The sequence below is a fragment of the Oncorhynchus keta genome, chromosome 8 (genome assembly GCF_023373465.1).
Source record: "Oncorhynchus keta strain PuntledgeMale-10-30-2019 chromosome 8, Oket_V2, whole genome shotgun sequence".
NCBI lineage: Eukaryota > Metazoa > Chordata > Actinopteri > Salmoniformes > Salmonidae > Oncorhynchus > Oncorhynchus keta.
Genome location: NC_068428.1, coordinates 7,598,509 through 7,616,457, shown reverse-complemented (window position 1 = coordinate 7,616,457; position 17,949 = coordinate 7,598,509). Strand labels below are relative to the sequence as shown.

At 44.2% G+C, this 17,949-nt stretch overlaps 1 protein-coding gene across 1 annotated transcript in view; it reads right to left on the bottom strand.

Moving 5' to 3' along the window:
- Positions 1 to 17,949, bottom strand: part of LOC118386763 (rho-associated protein kinase 2-like) — a 101,358-nt gene that overhangs the window by 38,633 nt on the left and 44,776 nt on the right. Inside the window, exons 5-10 of the mRNA XM_035774551.2 lie at positions 15,552 to 15,812; positions 8,957 to 9,101; positions 8,465 to 8,603; positions 5,872 to 5,963; positions 2,317 to 2,476; positions 1,630 to 1,723 (exon numbers count right to left, since the gene is read on the bottom strand). Of these exons, the coding sequence (XP_035630444.2) occupies positions 1,630 to 1,723; positions 2,317 to 2,476; positions 5,872 to 5,963; positions 8,465 to 8,603; positions 8,957 to 9,101; positions 15,552 to 15,812 (891 nt within the window). The remainder of the gene's footprint in view (positions 1 to 1,629; positions 1,724 to 2,316; positions 2,477 to 5,871; positions 5,964 to 8,464; positions 8,604 to 8,956; positions 9,102 to 15,551; positions 15,813 to 17,949) is intronic.

Genomic DNA, 17,949 nt, shown 5'->3' with positions numbered 1-17,949 from the left:
GTGTTTGGCTAAGGTGTATGTAAACTTCTCGACTTCCACTGTATGTACAGGGGTTCAAGATGGCTGTCTTCCATACTTTTGGGAATTAACTTTCTTGCATTGATAACTTGACTATCTGGGTATTTAGGGTGGTTAGGCTGTCACTGTACTTTTTAGAAATACAGTTCCAAGACGAAACACATCTTTTGCTTTAGAGTTTGAAGAAGGAAAGGATTTTCTTGACCTTTACCTCACTGGTGGACAACAACAACAAAAAACGGTATGGCTTTCATTGCTGGGGATCATGGACAGGTCTCTTGGGGTGAACTTTTGGCCCAGCTCTAGGACTGAGTCAATGAACTAGTCATTAAAGGTGGGTGCGATGACTGAGCGGTTGTCCTGAAGCCGTTGACTTTCAATTGTAGACTCAGCATGATCTTTCCCAGTGAGTTTGTTGCTGTTCCCTTTTGCTTCATTGATGATATTGAGAAAGAAATTGGCTTTGGCTTTCCTGAGACTCATTGTCACTTTGTTTCTCAGTCCTTTATAGATTAGTTTGTCAACATGGTCCTGTGTGGCTCAGTCGGTAGAACATGGTGCTTGCAACGCCAGGGTTGTGGATTCGATTCCCATGGGGGACCAGAAGAAAAAAAAAAAGAATGAAATGTATGCACTTACTACTTTAAGTCGCTCTGGATAAGAGCATCTTCTAAATGACAAAACATAACATCTAGGGCACATTTTAGAGACTGTTATAGAACAGCATCTCTTCTTCATAACTTGCCATAAAGTATCATCTAATCAGAGTAGGCCTTGTATTTTTGTTGGGTTTGTGAGGCACCTGTTTAGTGAACTCAGAAACGGCTCCAGGGATAAGCTTGACCCACAAGGTGGAAGTTAGTTGTGCCTCAGGAATTTTTATTTTTTTGTCAGTCACTGACAGTCACTCAATTAGCCATGTCAGCAAATTATTTTTTGATTGGTAAGTTAGTCTCGCGAGCTATTTAAGCTTATAGTAAGCATGGGCGAATACCAACAAGTCACTTAGGGCACGTGCCCAGCGGCCCTGACCTCCAGGGGTCCCCCATTGATTTGTTAGACACTTTCACTCAGATATTATTAACATGGCATAAGTCATAGCAAAATGTGTAGAATTGCAGGTAATTAGCTTTAAAACTGCAAAAATGTCTCTCCACCTCATGGCAAAATGAGTAGAATTACAGGGAATTAGCTGTAAAAAATGTTGTTGTTTTTAAAAATCTCTGCCCCATTGCCAAATGAGTAGAATTGCATGAAATGTGTTGGAAAATTGCAACATTGTCTCTCTGCCCCATGGCAAAAAGTGTAGGGAGGGGCAACCAAATCTCGCTTAGGGCCCCCAAAAGGCTAGAGTGAACTTGGTTGTATTTGAGTCATCCGAGAAGTCAGTATGTCTCAGTGTTCTTTTCAATCTGTCTGTCTGAGATTTATGTCTGTCTATCTGAGTGTTGTATTCCATTGGTCTGTCTTGAGAGCTACTACGTTGCACCGAACATTTCAATATTGAATTTGTACTCAAACCCTTCTGAGCACACATTTTCCCTTTTTGTTTAAAAAACAAACAAACCCACAAATGCATGCATGTTTGTACGCAACAATGCAACAACCTACCTCTCCTTTGATGCTGTCCTCTTTTTCCTCAGAGCTATCCTTACAGTCTTTAGAGTCCTCCACAGATATCCCTGTATTCCCACCTCTCAGCAGCCTATTAGAGAAGGAGAAGCAAGAGAGAGGGAGGAGATAGGTCTTTAAACTGGCTTTACCTGAGGTGCCCTGCCAGCCATGCCAACCTTCCTCGCCCTCTGAGTACCCAAGCCCGTATCCCGAACAGACCCAGCTCAGACTCCAGCTCTACAATTCACATTCAATGATCATGATCGTGAGCATAAGAACAGACTTTTATCATGAGCCTAGTGGCTTCATTAAAAGGGCTATTGGAACAAGGAGGCAGTGTAAAGTGCAGACGCAGCGTGTACGACTGGCTTAAAATAGTGTTACATTTCAACATACAACTCTACCTTTTTTCTTTCACTCTCTCCCTATTTCATTTCCTCTCTCTATAGCCGCAGGCACAGACATGACCTTAAGCACATTTTCTGCACAGTACAGAGTCTTACAAAAACACCCTTAAAAACATACAGCGAGACTCATTCCAATGTAAATTTAGAAAACCAAAACAGATTCCTAGATAATTGGCACGCTTGCTGAAGCTAAATATAACACTAACATTAATGTACACAGACACTGTATAGACACTAATCTTAAGTCTTAGAATAGATAGAAACCAATTAGTCTTACTGGTCTTCCTTGAAGTAGGTGAAGCCCACGAATGGCAGCTGGTTGCCCACAAAGGCCCTTGGTGTGGGAAAGGTCTCCACGTCGCCTTTGTCATCCTTAATCTCGTCAAAGTTACTGGTGTCTATGTCACTGCTCAGCTCTGGTACAACTGGGGCCACGGCTGAAGAAGGGAGAGCGAGAGGGAGGCAGAGAGGAAGTGGGAGAAGCAGAGAGGGGGAGATGGGGGCAGAGAGGGAGAGAGGCAGAGTGAGAGAGAGAGAGAGAGAGAGAGAGAGAGAGAGAGAGAGAGAGATACAGAGTCATAAAGAAGCAGAGTGTGTGTGTGAGCGAGAGAGAGAGGACATAAAAGGGGTGGAATTAGTGTGGGTTTGGGTAGAGAAGAGAGAGGGAGACATAGCTGATTCAAATATGTCTAAAATCAACCAACTCAGCTCCGTGCTAAAATTGGTGTCAATCAAGATATACTAACACAGAGCTAACTGTCAGCTCCTCCGATTCTCAATCAGTGTGTGGTTATTTTCATAGTATAGTTTGTTATTTTCTAAGTGTGTATAGAATGTGTGTGTGTGTGTGTGTGTGTGTGTGTGTGTGTGTGTGTGTGTGTAGCACACCAAATGAAACTGGGCATAGGAGGTAGAAGAGACCGAGCTGGCGTGGTGCGGACGCCAGTCCCGCCACTCCTCTCTCCCCCTACAGTACCGGCTTTGTGTCCCAACACACACTGTTGCCTTTCACACATGCAGCCTAAACACACTCCAGGAGAGATATAACTAACACTCCTTCTTTTGCTGCTCCTTTAAAGGCCCCCGGCTGCAGAGCCGGACAGAAATAAATTATAAGGGCCAGGAGGCGAAAGCTGAAAAAGTAAGCCTGCTCTGCAGGAAACTAAGCCGCCTTGTTGAATCCTCTTTCTTTAACAGGATCGGTTCTTGCTCCAGGCGAAGATAGCCAAGTTTAAGACAGACCCTCAGTAGGGAGAGATGAGATGGATGAAAGACAGGGGAGAAAGATATATGGATACAGAGAGTGAGTGATAAAAGACGGAACGAAAGAAAGAGAAAAAAAATAGTTGTGCGGTGAGACTGGAGAAAGAGATGCCGCTCTAGCTCTGCGGAGGCCAATTACGGCGCTGCTTACCCAGCATGCTCTCTGATAGCGGGTAGGCTAATGACAGGCAGCTGTGGCCACAGTGAGAGTGCAGAGAGGAGGGAGCGACCGTACCTCAAATCTGATCTGGGGCCTGGTGCAGCGGTTCTGGGGCATCCCCTCTCATTACCCCAATCCAACCCAGCCCGCCCCCAGAGTGGCTACCGACACCCTCTCCACCCTTTCCCTCACTCCACCTCCCCTCAATCATACAATCATAGGACAGGGTGCATCAGCCGAAGAACATGGCTGAAGTTTCCATTCTCCCAACCAATTCTGCCATTTTGTTAGTTTTTTTTGCATAACTTTAAAAAAACGTATTGTGTACATAATGTTGCTGCTACTGTCTCTGATGACCAAAAATAACTTCTGGACATGAGAACAGGGATCACTCACCGCGGACTGGAAGAAACTTTTTCCTTTAACGAGTCTGACGAGAAGGATATCCTCCTTTCACTGGAACAGGCCCAGATCCACGTCTTTTGAGTGAAGAAAAGACGCAGGATCGGGCAGCCTTCTATAATCCGTAGGCGAGCGAGTAAACTCCCCCTGCTATCCGTTCTTCTTGCTAATGTACAATCATTGGAAAATTTAAATTGATGACCTATGATTAAGATTATCCTAGCAACGGAACATCAAAAACTGTATATCTTATATTTCTCCGAAACGTGGCTGAACGACGATACGGACAGAATAGAGCTCGCGGGATTTTCCATGCACCGGCAGAACAGAGATGCAACCTCTGGTAAAACGAGGGGTGGGGGTGTGTGTCTATTTGTCAATAACAGCTGGTGCATGATGTCTAATATTAAAGAAGTCTCGAGGTATTGCTCGCCTGAGGTAGAGTACCTTATGATAAGCTGTAGACCACAATATTTACCAAGAGATTTCTCATATATATTATTTGTAGCTGTCTATTTACCACCACAGACCGATGCTGGCACTAAGACCACACTCAACCAACTCTATAAGTCCATAAGCAAACAAGAAAATGCTCATCCAAAATCAGCGCTCCTAGTGGCCGAGGACTTTAATGCAGGCAAACTTAAATCAGTTTTACCAGATTTGTCACATGTGCAACCAGAGAAAAAAAATCCTAGACCATCATGACGCCACACACAGAGATACATACAAAGCTCTCCCTCGCCCTCCATTTGGCAAATCTGACCATAATTATATCCTCCTGATTCCTGCTTACAAGCAAAAACTAAATCAGGAAGTACCAGTGACTCGCTCAATACGGAAGTGGTCAGGTGGATACTACACGTGGATGCTACACTGCAGGACTGTTTTGCTAGCACAGACTGGAGTATGTTCCAGGATTATTCCGAAGGCATTGAGGAGTACACCACCTCAGTCATTGGCTTCATCAATAAGTGTATCCACGGCGTTGTCCCCACAGTGACTGTACATACATATCCCAACCAGAAGCCGTGGATTACAGGCAACATCCGCATCGAGCTAAAGGCTAGAGCTGCCGCTTTTAAGGAGCATGTGACTAATCAGGACGCTTATAACAAATCCCGCTATGCTCTCTGACGAACCATCAAACAAGCAAAGCATGAATACAGTATTAAGATTGGAAATCCAGACGCGAGCTGCCCAGTGACGTGAGCCTACCAGACGAGCTAAATGCCTTTTGTGCTCGTTTTGAGGCAAGCAACACTGAAGCATGCACGACAGAACCAGCTGTTCTGGATGACTGTGATAATGCTCTCTGTAGCCGATGTGAACGAGACCTTTAAACTGTCAACATTCACAAAGCCGCTGGGCCAGACCAGGACATTACCAGGACATGTACTCAAAGCATACAAGGACCAACTGTCAAGTGTCTTTACTGACATTTTTTACCTGACCGATTCTGTAATACCTGTTTCAAGCAGACCACCATATTCCCTGTGCCCAATCAAGCGAAGGTAACATGCCGACGTGGCACTCACGTCGGTAGCCATGAAGTGCTTTGGAAGGCTGGTCATAGCTCACATCAACAGCATCCTCCCGGATACCCTAGACCCACTCCAATTCGCATACCCCCCCCAACAGATACACAGATGACGCTATGCCTTCTGATAACTGTATGTATCAAGAGCAGGAGTGCTGATTTAGGATCAGTTTTACCTTTTAGATCACAATAAATAAGATGACATGGAGAGCAGGAAATACCTGATCCTAGATCAGCACTACATTTTTGCTGATAGACCAAAAAGAGCAAAGAGGAGGCTTATGCTTCATGGCCCCATACATGGGAATTAACTGTAGTATGTCGTGTATAATCAGGAAAATGGGAAGTTGGGTTACATAGGCAGATACAAAGGCACACACAGACAGGGATACACGCAAGGGTGCGCACTGGAACGCATGCCCACACACAAAATGTATGACTGAACACACACACACACACGCACTTACTCTGTCGGATGGTGTGGAAGGTCCACTGGTCATTCCTGAAGAAGGGGTGTCTCTTGATCTCCTCCACGCCGTTCCTCCCCAGACGCACCTCCCTGTACATAGCCAATGGGACGGCGCGGTCAAAGAGTTGTCAGTCACTCAAACGTGCAACTCAACCGCAACCTGAACACAATGCAAAGCACCACTTTCCTCCACACAGCTGGAATGACTGCTAGCCTTCAAGGCACTGACCGAAGTCCACTGACTGACCAGGCTAGACTGCCTCCTGACCACTGCAGCACTCAGTAGAACCAGAATCTAACTGCAGCCATTAGGAGTAGTGCTACTGAGAGAAGATAGGTCCAGAAAGTTGCTGATATGGAGATAGATAAAGCCACACAGGAGCACAATCAGGTAATGAGGCAATAGGGTAGTGAGGCAATTGGGCCAGACAAGTCAACAACATTACTGCCTCTCTCACCCTCCCTCCCTCTCTCCCTGCCACAGGGTGCAGGGCCGGAGGGGTGCGGCAGTTTGGGCTGCCACGTGTGGGACATTCCAGCCTCAGCCATGAGGAAGGGAGGGAGCAAGGGAAGAAGGGAGGGGTGTGTTTCTGTCCCACTAGAAAGCATGAGAGACCATGGAAAAAAACACAGCTTGTCCCTCAGAGAGAGAGACAAAACAGGGAGATGGGGAGGGACTGGATTAAGTCATGGATGAATGAGAGGGCGAGAGTGAGTGAGTTGGTGAGTGAGTCAGTACACAACATGCTGAGCGTGAATAAATGAGTGCATGAGACATTGTGTAGGGAGTGTGTGTGAATGACAGTGGAGTAAGTGAGAGAAGAAAATCAACAGAGGGGAAGGGGAGTAGAAAGCAGATGTTGCACGGCAGCAGAAAGGGCCAGTTGTTGACGTGGCCCCCGGGGGGGCAGGGCTGCTAATGTCAACAGGAAGTGGGCTTCACCTGGGGGCTGACTGGTGGGACTGGCCTGGGTCATTACGCTTCAATGCTCTTAGTTGTTTGCGGAAATTGACCCACTATGCTGTCTACCTTCAGCTAATTTGTCACCAGGCAGGCGTGATGTCACCAGGCAGAGCAAAACTCCCTCTCACCAAAACGGGTGGTCTTTTCAAACAGCTCTTACACTAAAAGGCATTATCATCATCAAATGAACCTCATAGTGTGTAAATATATACACTGAACAGAAATATAAATGCAACATGAAACAATTTATTTTTATTTTACAGTTACAGTTCATGTAAGGAAATCAGTCAATTGAAATAAATAAATTAGGCCCTAACCTATGGATTTCACATGACTGGGAATACAGATATGCTTCTGTTGGTCACAGATACCTTAAAAGAAAGGTAGGGGCATGCATCAGAAAACTAGTCAGTATTTGGTGTGACCACCATTGGCCTCATGCAGCGCAACACATCACCTCCGCATAGAGTTGATCAGGCTGTTGATTGCGGCCTGTGGAATGTTGTCTCACTCTTCAAGTTGCTGGCGGGAACTGGAACACGCTGTCGTACACATCGATTCAGAGCATCCCAAACATGTTCAATGGGTGACATGTCTGGTGAGTATGCAGGCCATGGATGTACTGGCATATTTTCAGTTTTCAGGAATTGTGTACAGATCATTGCGACATGGGGCTGTGCATTATCATGTTGAAACATGAGGTGATGGCGGCGGATGAATGGCATGACAATGGGCCTCAGGATCTTGTCACGGTATCTCTGTGCATTCAAATTGCCATCGATAAAACATAATTGTGTTTGTTGTCCGTCGAACTGCAGTCAAGTCAAGACCCTGGTGAGGATGACGAGCACGCAGTGAGCTTCCCTATGACGGTTTCTGACAGGTTTGTGCAAAAATTATTTGGTTCTGCAAACAAACAGTTTCATTAACTGTCCAGATAGCTGGTCTCAGATATGTGAAGAAGCCGGATGTGGAGGTCCTGGGCTGTCATGGTTATCCGTGGTTGTGTGGCTGGTTAGACGTACTGGCAAATTCTCTAAAACGACGTTGGAGGTGGCTTATGGTAGAGAAAGCAACATTAAATTCTCTGGCAACAACTCTGGAGGACATTCCTACAGTCAGCATGCCAATTGCACGCTCCCTCAAACCCAGAGATATCCGTGGCATTGTGTTGTGACAAAACTACAAACTACATTTTAGTGGCCTTTTATTGTCCCCAGCACAAGGTGCAACTGTAATGGTCATGCTGATTAATACACTTTTTGATATGCTACATCTTTCAGGTGGATGGATTATCTTGAAAATGGAGAAATGCTCAGTAACAGGGATGTAATCAAATTTGTGCACAAAATTTGAGATAAATAAGCTTTGTGTGCATATAGAACATTTATGGGCACTTTTATTTTAGGTCATGAAACACGGGACCAACACTTTACATATTGCGTTTATATTTTTGTTCAGTATATAAAACACAGGAAAATCTAGCTTTTGTTTACACTCTGCTTTTAAAGGGCAGTAACATAGCCTCCACGGGAAAGTGTGAAAAGTGAGGGGTCACACTTTGAAGGAGCCGAGGGATCACAGAGGTCATTGGTTGTGTTTCGTAGGTCAGAGGTCACACATATACCTGTCAGACAGGAAGGCACAGATGAGGTCCTTGGCATCGTTGGACATCTGCACATTGTCTGGGAAGTTAAGGTTATTCTTGTGATCCATGATCTTCCCGTACGTTCCTACTAGTGACTCGGCATAAAATGGGGTGTCACCTAAAAAGAGAGGTGAAATGTAAGTAACAATGATTGGGTTTTAATTTACGCTTTACAGGGGGAGGTTAAGATGGTTTCTATACACACTAATAGCTTAGTAGTGTGACTAACTGGGTTCAAACCTGTGTCTAGCCCACTGAGCTAAAGCCAAGTCTTGAGGTCTCTGGAAAGGTTACTTATCACCCAAGCATGGTTAACCAAATCATGTTCGATATTGTATCTTAACGTCAATCCAAATCAAATTACAAAACTAAGCTTATTACATTTTTAAAGCAAATGGTCTGCATGATTCAGACCCTCAACCCCTTTCTGATTCAGGATCAGTGAATGGGGGCAGAGAAAAACTCACTCACCGACCAGCATCTCAAAGATGAAGACCCCCACAGACCACCAGTCACACTCGCGGCCATAGTAGCCGTCGCCCCCCTGAGAATTGAGCACCTCGGGGGAGATGTAGTCCGGAGTCCCCACCGCCGTGTCACAGTGGACCATACCCATCTGGAATCAGATAGACAGATGGACAAAGATGCAGGCGGGGAGGCAGACAGGCAGGTGGGGAGCCAGGCAGACAGACAGAGACGGAGACCTAGTTAAAGTAGGTAACCTTAAGTGAAAGATATTGAGACAGTGTGCCTAACACAAATTGGAGTTAGAATTCTTTATACTTTAGGTAGAACTTTGAGGGATGGGCCTGGAGAAATGTAACCACTCTCAAGTTCATAGAAAGAGCTATAGATGCAAGGACTGACCATCCATGTTTTGAGGATATACAGTATTTGTTTACATTCATACTGTCTACAAACAAGCTTATATTTGGGGTTCTGATGAGGTACAATTGTTACGCCCTGATCTCTTTCACCTGTCTTTGTGATTGTCTCCACCCACCTCCAGGTGTCACCCCTTTCCCCCAATTAGTCCCTGGGTATTTATTCCGGTGTTCCCTGTTTGTCTGTTGCCAGTTCGTCTTGAAAAACAAATCTCCTGCTTTTCTTATATTTCTTTTGCTAGTTCTCCTGGTTTTGACCCTTGCCTGCCTTGACTCTGAACCTGCCTGCCTGACCATACTGCCTGCCCTGACCTCGAGCCTGCCTGACCATACTGCCTGCCCTGACCTCGAGCCTGCCTGACCATACTGCCTGCCCTGACCTCGAGCCTGCCTGACCATACTGCCTGCCCTGACCTCGAGCCTGCCTGCCCCTCTGTACCTCCCGGAATCTGACCTTGTTTATGTTGTTTTTGCATGTCCATAACCATTCTCTTGCCTGCCCCTTGGATTATAATACATATCAGAGACTCGAACCATCTGCCTCCTGTGTCTGCATCTGGGTCTCACCCTGTGCCCTTATAACAAAAGTTGAACTAAGCTCACGAGGCATTTATACGTTATATTCTTCAAGAATCAATGGGTATACAGTACCAGTCAAAAGTTTGGACACACCTACTCATTCAAGGGTTTTTCTTTATTTTTACTATTCTCTACATTGTAGAATAATAGTGAAGACATCAAAACTATGAAATAACACATATGGAATCATGTAGCAAGCAAAAAAGCGTTAAACAAATACAAATGTATTTTTGATTCTTCATAATAGCCATGATGACAACTTTGCATATTCTTGGCATTCTCTCAACCAGCTTCATGAGGAATGATTTTCCAACTTGAACTTGAAGGTGTTTCCACATATGCTGAGCACTTGTTGGCTGCTTTTGAACTCATCCCAAACCATATCAATTGGGATGAGTTCAGGTGATTGTGGATGCCAGGTCATCTGATGAAGCACTCCATCACCATCCTTGGTCAAATAGCCCTTACACAGCGTGTTTTAGGTCATTCTCTTGTTGAAAAACAAATCAGAGTCCCACTAAGCGTAAACCAGATGGGATGGCGTATCACTGCAAAATGCTGTGTTAGCCATTCCGGTTAAGTGTGCCTTGAATTCTAAATAAATCACAGACAGTGTCACCAGCAAAGCACCATCACACCTCCTCCATGCTTCACGGTGGGACCCACACATGCAGAGATCATCCTATTCTGCTTTTCACAAAGACACGGCGTTTGGAACCAAACATCTCAAATTTGGACTCATGGCCAAAGGACAGATTTCCACTGGTCTAATGTCCATTACCCGTGTTTCTTGGCCCAAGCAAGTCACTTCTTCTTATTGGTTTCCTTTAGTAGTGGTATCTTTGCAGAAATTTGACCACGACGGCCTGATTCAGTCTCCTCTGAACAGTTGATGTTGAGATGTGCCTGTTACTTGAACTCATTTATTTGGGCTGCAATCTGAGGATGGTAACTCTCAAATGAACTTATCCTCTGCAGCAGAGGTAACTGTGGGTCTTCCTTTCCTGTGGTGATCCTTATGAGAGCCAGTTTCATCATAGCGCTTGATGGTTTGAAGAAACTTCCAAAGTTCTTGAAGTGTTCCGTATTGACCTAACCTTCATGTCTTAAAGTAATAATGCACTGTCATTTCTCTTTGCTTGTTTGAGCTGTTCTTGCCATAATATGGACTTCGTCTTTTACCAAATAGGGCTGTCTTCTGTATGCCACCGCTACCTTGTCACAACACAACTGATTGGCTCGAACGCATTAAGAGGGAAAGAAATTCCACAAATTAACTTTTATAAGGCACACCTGTTAATTGAAATGCATTCCATGTGTCTACCTCATGAAGCTGGTTGAGGGAATGCCAAGAGTGTGAAAAGCTGTCATCAAGGCAAAGAGTAGCTACTTTGAAGAATCTAAAATGTATTTTCCTTTGTTTAAGTACATGATTCCATATGTTATTTCATAGTGTTCATGTCTTCACTAGTATTCTACAATGTAGAAAATAGTAAAAAAATTAAGAAAAACCCTTGAATGAGTAGGTGTGTCCAATCTCTTGACTGGTACTGTATATCTCTAATTTATAACTCCAAAAATGGATTTAGCAACTAAGGATTCTAGATGGTAGATAATTATGTAATCACCTGTTAAAGAACAGGAGTCCAAGCAGTCTTATCTGTTTTCTCTGGCCTACTTGGAGTACAAATTGAGAGCGTACATAATTTAAAAAATCTGAATGAAAATGATTCAGATGTTGGGGAAGAATTGAATTGACATTTCTGATGATTATTCTTCTGATTCTGAGCCTCTGCCTGAAACCTACCCCTCCGAGGCCTAAGTGCAGAAAAGCCAGAACGGTGCGCACTGAGCAGTTGCCCGAGACACCAACAAATTAAACAGTGAGGCAGGAGAAAACAAGCCAGTTACAATGCTATGGGCCGATTATCAGCACAAAATGTCATCACTGAGAGAGCAGACTACATCTCAAGTAAAAAACAACATCAGCAACGCACTTTCGTTTTTCGCTGTTTCATTGTTAATGTGACATGTGACATGGACGGCCTGACAATTGACTATTTTTGACTGCTGTCATATCAACACAAATTCATTGTAACGGTTCTCATGTGGTGAAGGAGAGTCGGACCAAAATGCAGCGTGTAGATTGCGATCCATGTTTAATGAACAAACGTAACACGAATCTAAATACAAAACTACAAAACAATAAACGTAACAAAAACCGAAACAGCCTATACTTGTGTAAACTAACACAGAGACAGGAACAAGGACACTAAGGACAATCACCCACAAAACCCAACGCAAAACAGGCTACCTAAATATGGTTCCCAATCAGAGACAATGACTAACACCTGCCTCTGATTGAGAACCATATCAGGCCAAACATAGAAATAGATAAACCAGACACACAACATAGAATGCCCACCCAGCTCACGTCCTGACCAACAATAAAACAAGGAAAACGCATACGAACGATGGTCAGACCGTGACATTCATAATGACATTATTACTTTTGTGCAGATTTTCATTATTCATCAGGCACACTTTGCGCATGTTTTTTTTTCATAATTTGACTGCGCAACTTGCTGACCGTGCATTTTGGTGGTTGAGTATTATATATACATTTTATGTCATAAAAAGACGCCGTTACCAAATCAAACTTTATTAGTCACAAGCGCCGAATTCAACAGCTGTAGACCTTACAGTGAAATGCTTATTTACAAGCCCCTAAACAACAATGCAGTTTAAATAAAAATGTAAAATTTCAAAAATTAAAGAGCAGCAGTAAAATAACAATAGCGAGACTATATACAGGGGGGGGGGTAGCGGTACAGAGTCAATGTTGTGGGGGCACCAGTTAGTCGAGGTAATTGAGGTAATATGTACATGGAGTTATTAAAGCGAATATGCATAGATGATAACAACAGAGAGTAGCAACGGTGTAAAAGGGGGGAATGTAAATAGTCTGGGTAGCCATTTGATTAGATGTTCAGGAGTCTTATGGCGTGGAGGTAGAAGCTGTTTAGAAGCATCTTGGACATAGACGTGGCGCTCCGGTACTGCATGCCGTTGGGGTAGCAGAAAAAACAGCCTATGACTACGTAAAAACAAAAAAATCAAGTGTTCAATCAATTTTATTCCTGGAGTGCCTTTGTTACAACTATGAAACAGAAAGCATATGTTGTAATTTACATTTACATTACATTTACATTTAAGTCATTTAGCAGACGCTCTTATCCAGAGCGACTTACAAATTGGTGCATTCACCTTATGACATCCAGTGGAACAGCCACTTTACAATAGTGCATCTAAATCTTTTAGGGGGGTGAGAAGGATTACTTTATCCTATCCTAGGTATTCCTTAAAGAGGTGGGGTTTCAGGTGTCTCTGGAAGGTGGTGATTGACTCCGCTGTCCTGGCGTCGTGGGGAAGTTTGTTCCACCATTGGGGGGCCAGAGCAGCGAACAGTTTTGACTGGGCTGAGCGGGAACTGTACTTCCTCAGTGGTAGGGAGGCGAGCAGGCCAGAGGTGGATGAACGCAGTGCCCTTGTTTGGGTGTAGGGCCTGATCAGAGCCTGGAGGTACTGAGGTGCCGTTCCCCTCACAGCTCCGTAGGCAAGCACCATGGTCTTGTAGCGGATGCGAGCTTCAACTGGAAGCCAGTGGAGAGAGCGGAGGAGCAGGGTGACGTGAGAGAACTTGGGAAGGTTGAACACCAGACGGGCTGCAGCGTTCTGGATGAGTTGTAGGGGTTTAATGGCACAGGCAGGGAGCCCAGCCAACAGCGAGTTGCAGTAATCCAGACGGGAGATGACAAGTGCCTGGATTAGGACCTGCGCCGCTTCCTGTGTGAGGCAGGGTCGTACTCTGCGGATGTTGTAGAGCATGAACCTACAGGAACGGGCCACCGCCTTGCGGCAAAGGGTCAATACATGACTAAGATCGAACTACAGGATTAATACACAGGCTCTGACGCTCCTCGGATGTGGCAGGGCTTGCAAACCATTACAGACTACAAAGGGAAGCACAGCCGAGAGCTGCTGGAGTCTCTGACAATTTTTAGGGCCTTCCTCTGACATCGCCTGGTATAGAGGTCCTGGATGACAGGAAGCTTTGCCCCAGTGATGCACTGAGCCGAATGCACCGAGCAGTTGCCATACCAGGCAGTGATGCAACCAGTCAGGATGCTCTCGATAGTGCAGCTGTAGCACCTTTTGAGGATCTGAAGACCCATGCCAAATCTTTCCAGTCTCCTGAGGGGGAATAGTTTAGCTCGTCTGGTAGGCTCGTGTCACTGGGCAGCTCTCGGCTGTGCTTCCCTTTGTAGTCTGTAATTGTTTGCAAACCCTGCCACATCCGACGAGCGTCAGAGCCGGTGTATTAATCCTGTAGTTCGATCTTAGTAATGTATTGACGCTTTGCCTGTTTGATCAAATCAAATCAAATTTATTTATATAGCCCTTCGTACATCAGCTGATATCTCAAAGTGCTGTACAGAAACCCAGCCTAAAACCCCAAACAGCAAGCAATGCAGGTGTAGAAGCACGGTTTGATGGTTCGTCGGAGGGCATAGCGGGATTTCTTTTAACCGCATTACAACATATGCTTTCTGTTTCATAGTTGTAACAAAGGCACTCCAGGAATAAAATTGATTGAACACTTGATTGTTTTGTGTTTACATATAGCCTACAGTAAAATAAACTAATGAAAATGCTATTGTGTTATTTAAAAATATATATTTTTTATGTTACCTAAGAACTTCATAAATACAACCAAATATTTACTTTTGCAATAGCATACATTAAATGTATTAATTACACTGATAGAATGTTGCAGTCAGACTGCTCATTAGTTTGAAAGGGGGGTCCTCGAGGGCCAGCGGTTCTAGTGTTAAGCCTAGTCCTGAACTAAAAAGCACCTTTGGTGATTCTCCATTGAGAATTTAGTCCAGGACTAGGCCTAATCAGCGTCTGAGAAACTAGCCCAAACATTTTGTCCAACGGCTTTCTGCCACACTGCACCTGTGCTTGTAAGACATGATTCAGTAACTAAATCTGATGCAATTTGTCTGGGGAAATTGACATTGTATTCAAAATCTGACCACAGGGTGTTCTCTCAAATGCAGATTTCAGCCAGACACAGTTCGCTGCCAAAATATTTGCTGAATTTTAGCTCAAGAGAGAAAAGCAGAAAAAATTCTGGTCTAGGGCTTGAGTTTGCCATTTCAGAGAAAATGACCATAACAAGACAAATTTACGGGAGAGGACGGAGTCTCCCTCAGCAAACCCTTAATGCCCAGTCTAGGCCGTAGACTAGTGTTTCCCAATCCTGGTCCTGGGGACCCAAAGGGGTGGACATTTTTGTTTTTGCACTAGCACTAACACACCTGATTCAAATTAAAGTTTGATGATGACTTGATTTGTTGAGTCAAGTGTGTAAGTGCTAGGGCAAAAACAAAAGTGTGCACCCGTTTTGCTCCCCAGGACCAGGATTGGGAAGCACTTCCCTAGCACTTCCCCAGTGCTTCTCAATCCTGGTCCTGGGGAGCCAAAAGGGGTGCACATTTTTTATTTATTCTCCAATCTCCACCACCAAAACTCACCGAGTCCATCTTCATGCAGGTGCCGAAGTCAGCCAGCTTGAGGTGGCCATTTTGGTCCAGCAGTATGTTGTCTGGTTTCACGTCACGGTGGATGAAACCCATAGAGTGTATGGTATCTAGAGCCAGCACCACCTCGGCAGTGTAGAATCGGGCCCAATTCTCTGGCATGTCATAGTTCATGGTCAAGGTGACCAGGTCTCCACCGGGCATATACTCCATAACCATGTAAAGGTGGCGTTCATCTTGGAAAGCACAGCATAGCTGAAAAACATGCGGATAGGATAGTAAACTCAGGAATAAAGAAACGTCTTCTTACTGTCAACTGTGTTCATTTTCAGCAAACTTAATATGTGTAAATATTTCTATGAACATAAGATTCAACAACTGATACAAACTGAACAAGTTCCACAGACATGTGACGAACAGAAATGTAATAATGAACAAAGGAGGGGGTGGTTAAAATCAAAAGTAACAGTCAGTATCTGGTGTGGCCACCAGCTGCATTAAGTACTGCAGTGCATCGCCTCCTCATGGCCTGCACCAGATTTGCCAGTTCTTGTTGTCAGATGTTACCCCACTCTTCCACCAAGGCACCTGCAAGTTCCCGGACATCTCTGGGGGGGAATGGCCCTAGCCCTCACCCTCCGATAAACGCGAATCCGACCATCATCCCTGGTGAGACAAAAGTGAAGAGCACTTTTCTTTTGCCAGTCCTGTCTGGACCAGCGACGGTGGTTTGTGCCCATAGGCGACGTTGTTGAGGACCTGCCTAACAACAGGCCTACAAGCCCTCAGTCCAGCCTCTTGCGGACAGTCTGAGCACTGATGGAGGGATTGTGCGTTCCTGGTGTAACTCGGGTAGTTGCTGTTGCCATCCTGTACCTGTCCCACAGGTGTGATGTTCGGATGTACCGATCCTGTGCAGGTGTTGTTACATGTGGTCTGCCACTGTGAGGACAATCGGCTGTCTGTCCTGTCTCCCTGTAGCGCTGTCTTAGGCGTCTCACAGTACGGGCATTGCAATTTATTGCCCTGGCCACATCTGCAGTCCTCATGCCTACTTGCAGCATCCCTAAGGCACCTTCACGCAGATTAGCAGGGACCCTGGGCATTTTTCTTTTGGTGTTTTCAGAGTCAGTAGAAAGGCCTCTTTAGTGTCCTAAGTTTTCATAACAGGTGCATGTTCATTAATTGTTTATGGTTCATTGAACAAGCATGGGAAACAATGTTTAAACCCTTTACAATGAAGATCTGTGAAGTTATTTGGATTTTTACGAATTATCTTTGGGTCCTGAGTTTATATCACAACAATGATCGATTCACATTAAGAGAAAGTGAGAGGAGTGTGTGTGTGTGTGTGTGTATCCTGTATAAAATGAATAGAAATACTGAGCAACATTTATTGGGAAATTATATTACTTTATACTAATACCATTGTTCAGAGAGAAAAAAAATTACTAAAAAATAACTTTTAAATATTTTGTGCACCTCTCCTTATGAGGATAACATCACTTAGCCTTTTTCTATAATGTTTTATGAGATTGAAGAAGACATGGGGATGGATCTTAGACCATTACTCCATACAACATTTGTACATATCCCTGGTATCCTTCGATCTGCACTTACGGACTGCCCTCTTAAAAAAAACAAAAATTGTATTGGTTTTCAATGTGGATCTGTCCGGAGACCAGTGCAAAATGTTGATCATAATCGAAGTAAGCATACGCCGAATAAAACACCTGAATTTCTGAGTAATCTTTCAAATGATTAGGACATGTAAACAGCTTAAATCAGCATTCCAGCTGTGTATTTTACCTGTACACGTGCCAACACCGGTTATCGCAAGCCTCCTCCTATTATGTGCAAGTAAAGTACGCATCTTTTATAAATAGTTTTCACATACAAACCTTCTATGTCCAATCTCAGAATCAAATAAGTCTTAGCAAAAACAACATGGTTATTGTGGTGGAACATTTATTTTGACGATTTTCAGTATTTATCCAAGTTGTGTGTGTCCATGTCAACAGGATGATTAGGGAAATCGTTCTTCTTGCAAAGCATTATTGTGTTCGTGTAGCCGTGCTCAGCCGTGCTCACCTGGGTCCTCTACCAGGCAAGTTTACCACTGTTGCAGTGGTTTTAAACCTCTTAACTGTTGCCGTAATATTGGTAAATGGTTGTTAAGGGAATTTTTATCTATGACTAATTATGTATACATTTCAATCAGGATGTACTAATCAGAATACAATTATGGTACTGTACATGTATGAATTTTCTCTCTTGCTCCCATTATTGAATATAATGTAGTGAATGTAGTCGGGAGTTTAGTACAATGACGGTCTGTTCTTTTGTAAAAATTAATGAACTATCTCCAGATGGCAGGGACGGACTATCTCCA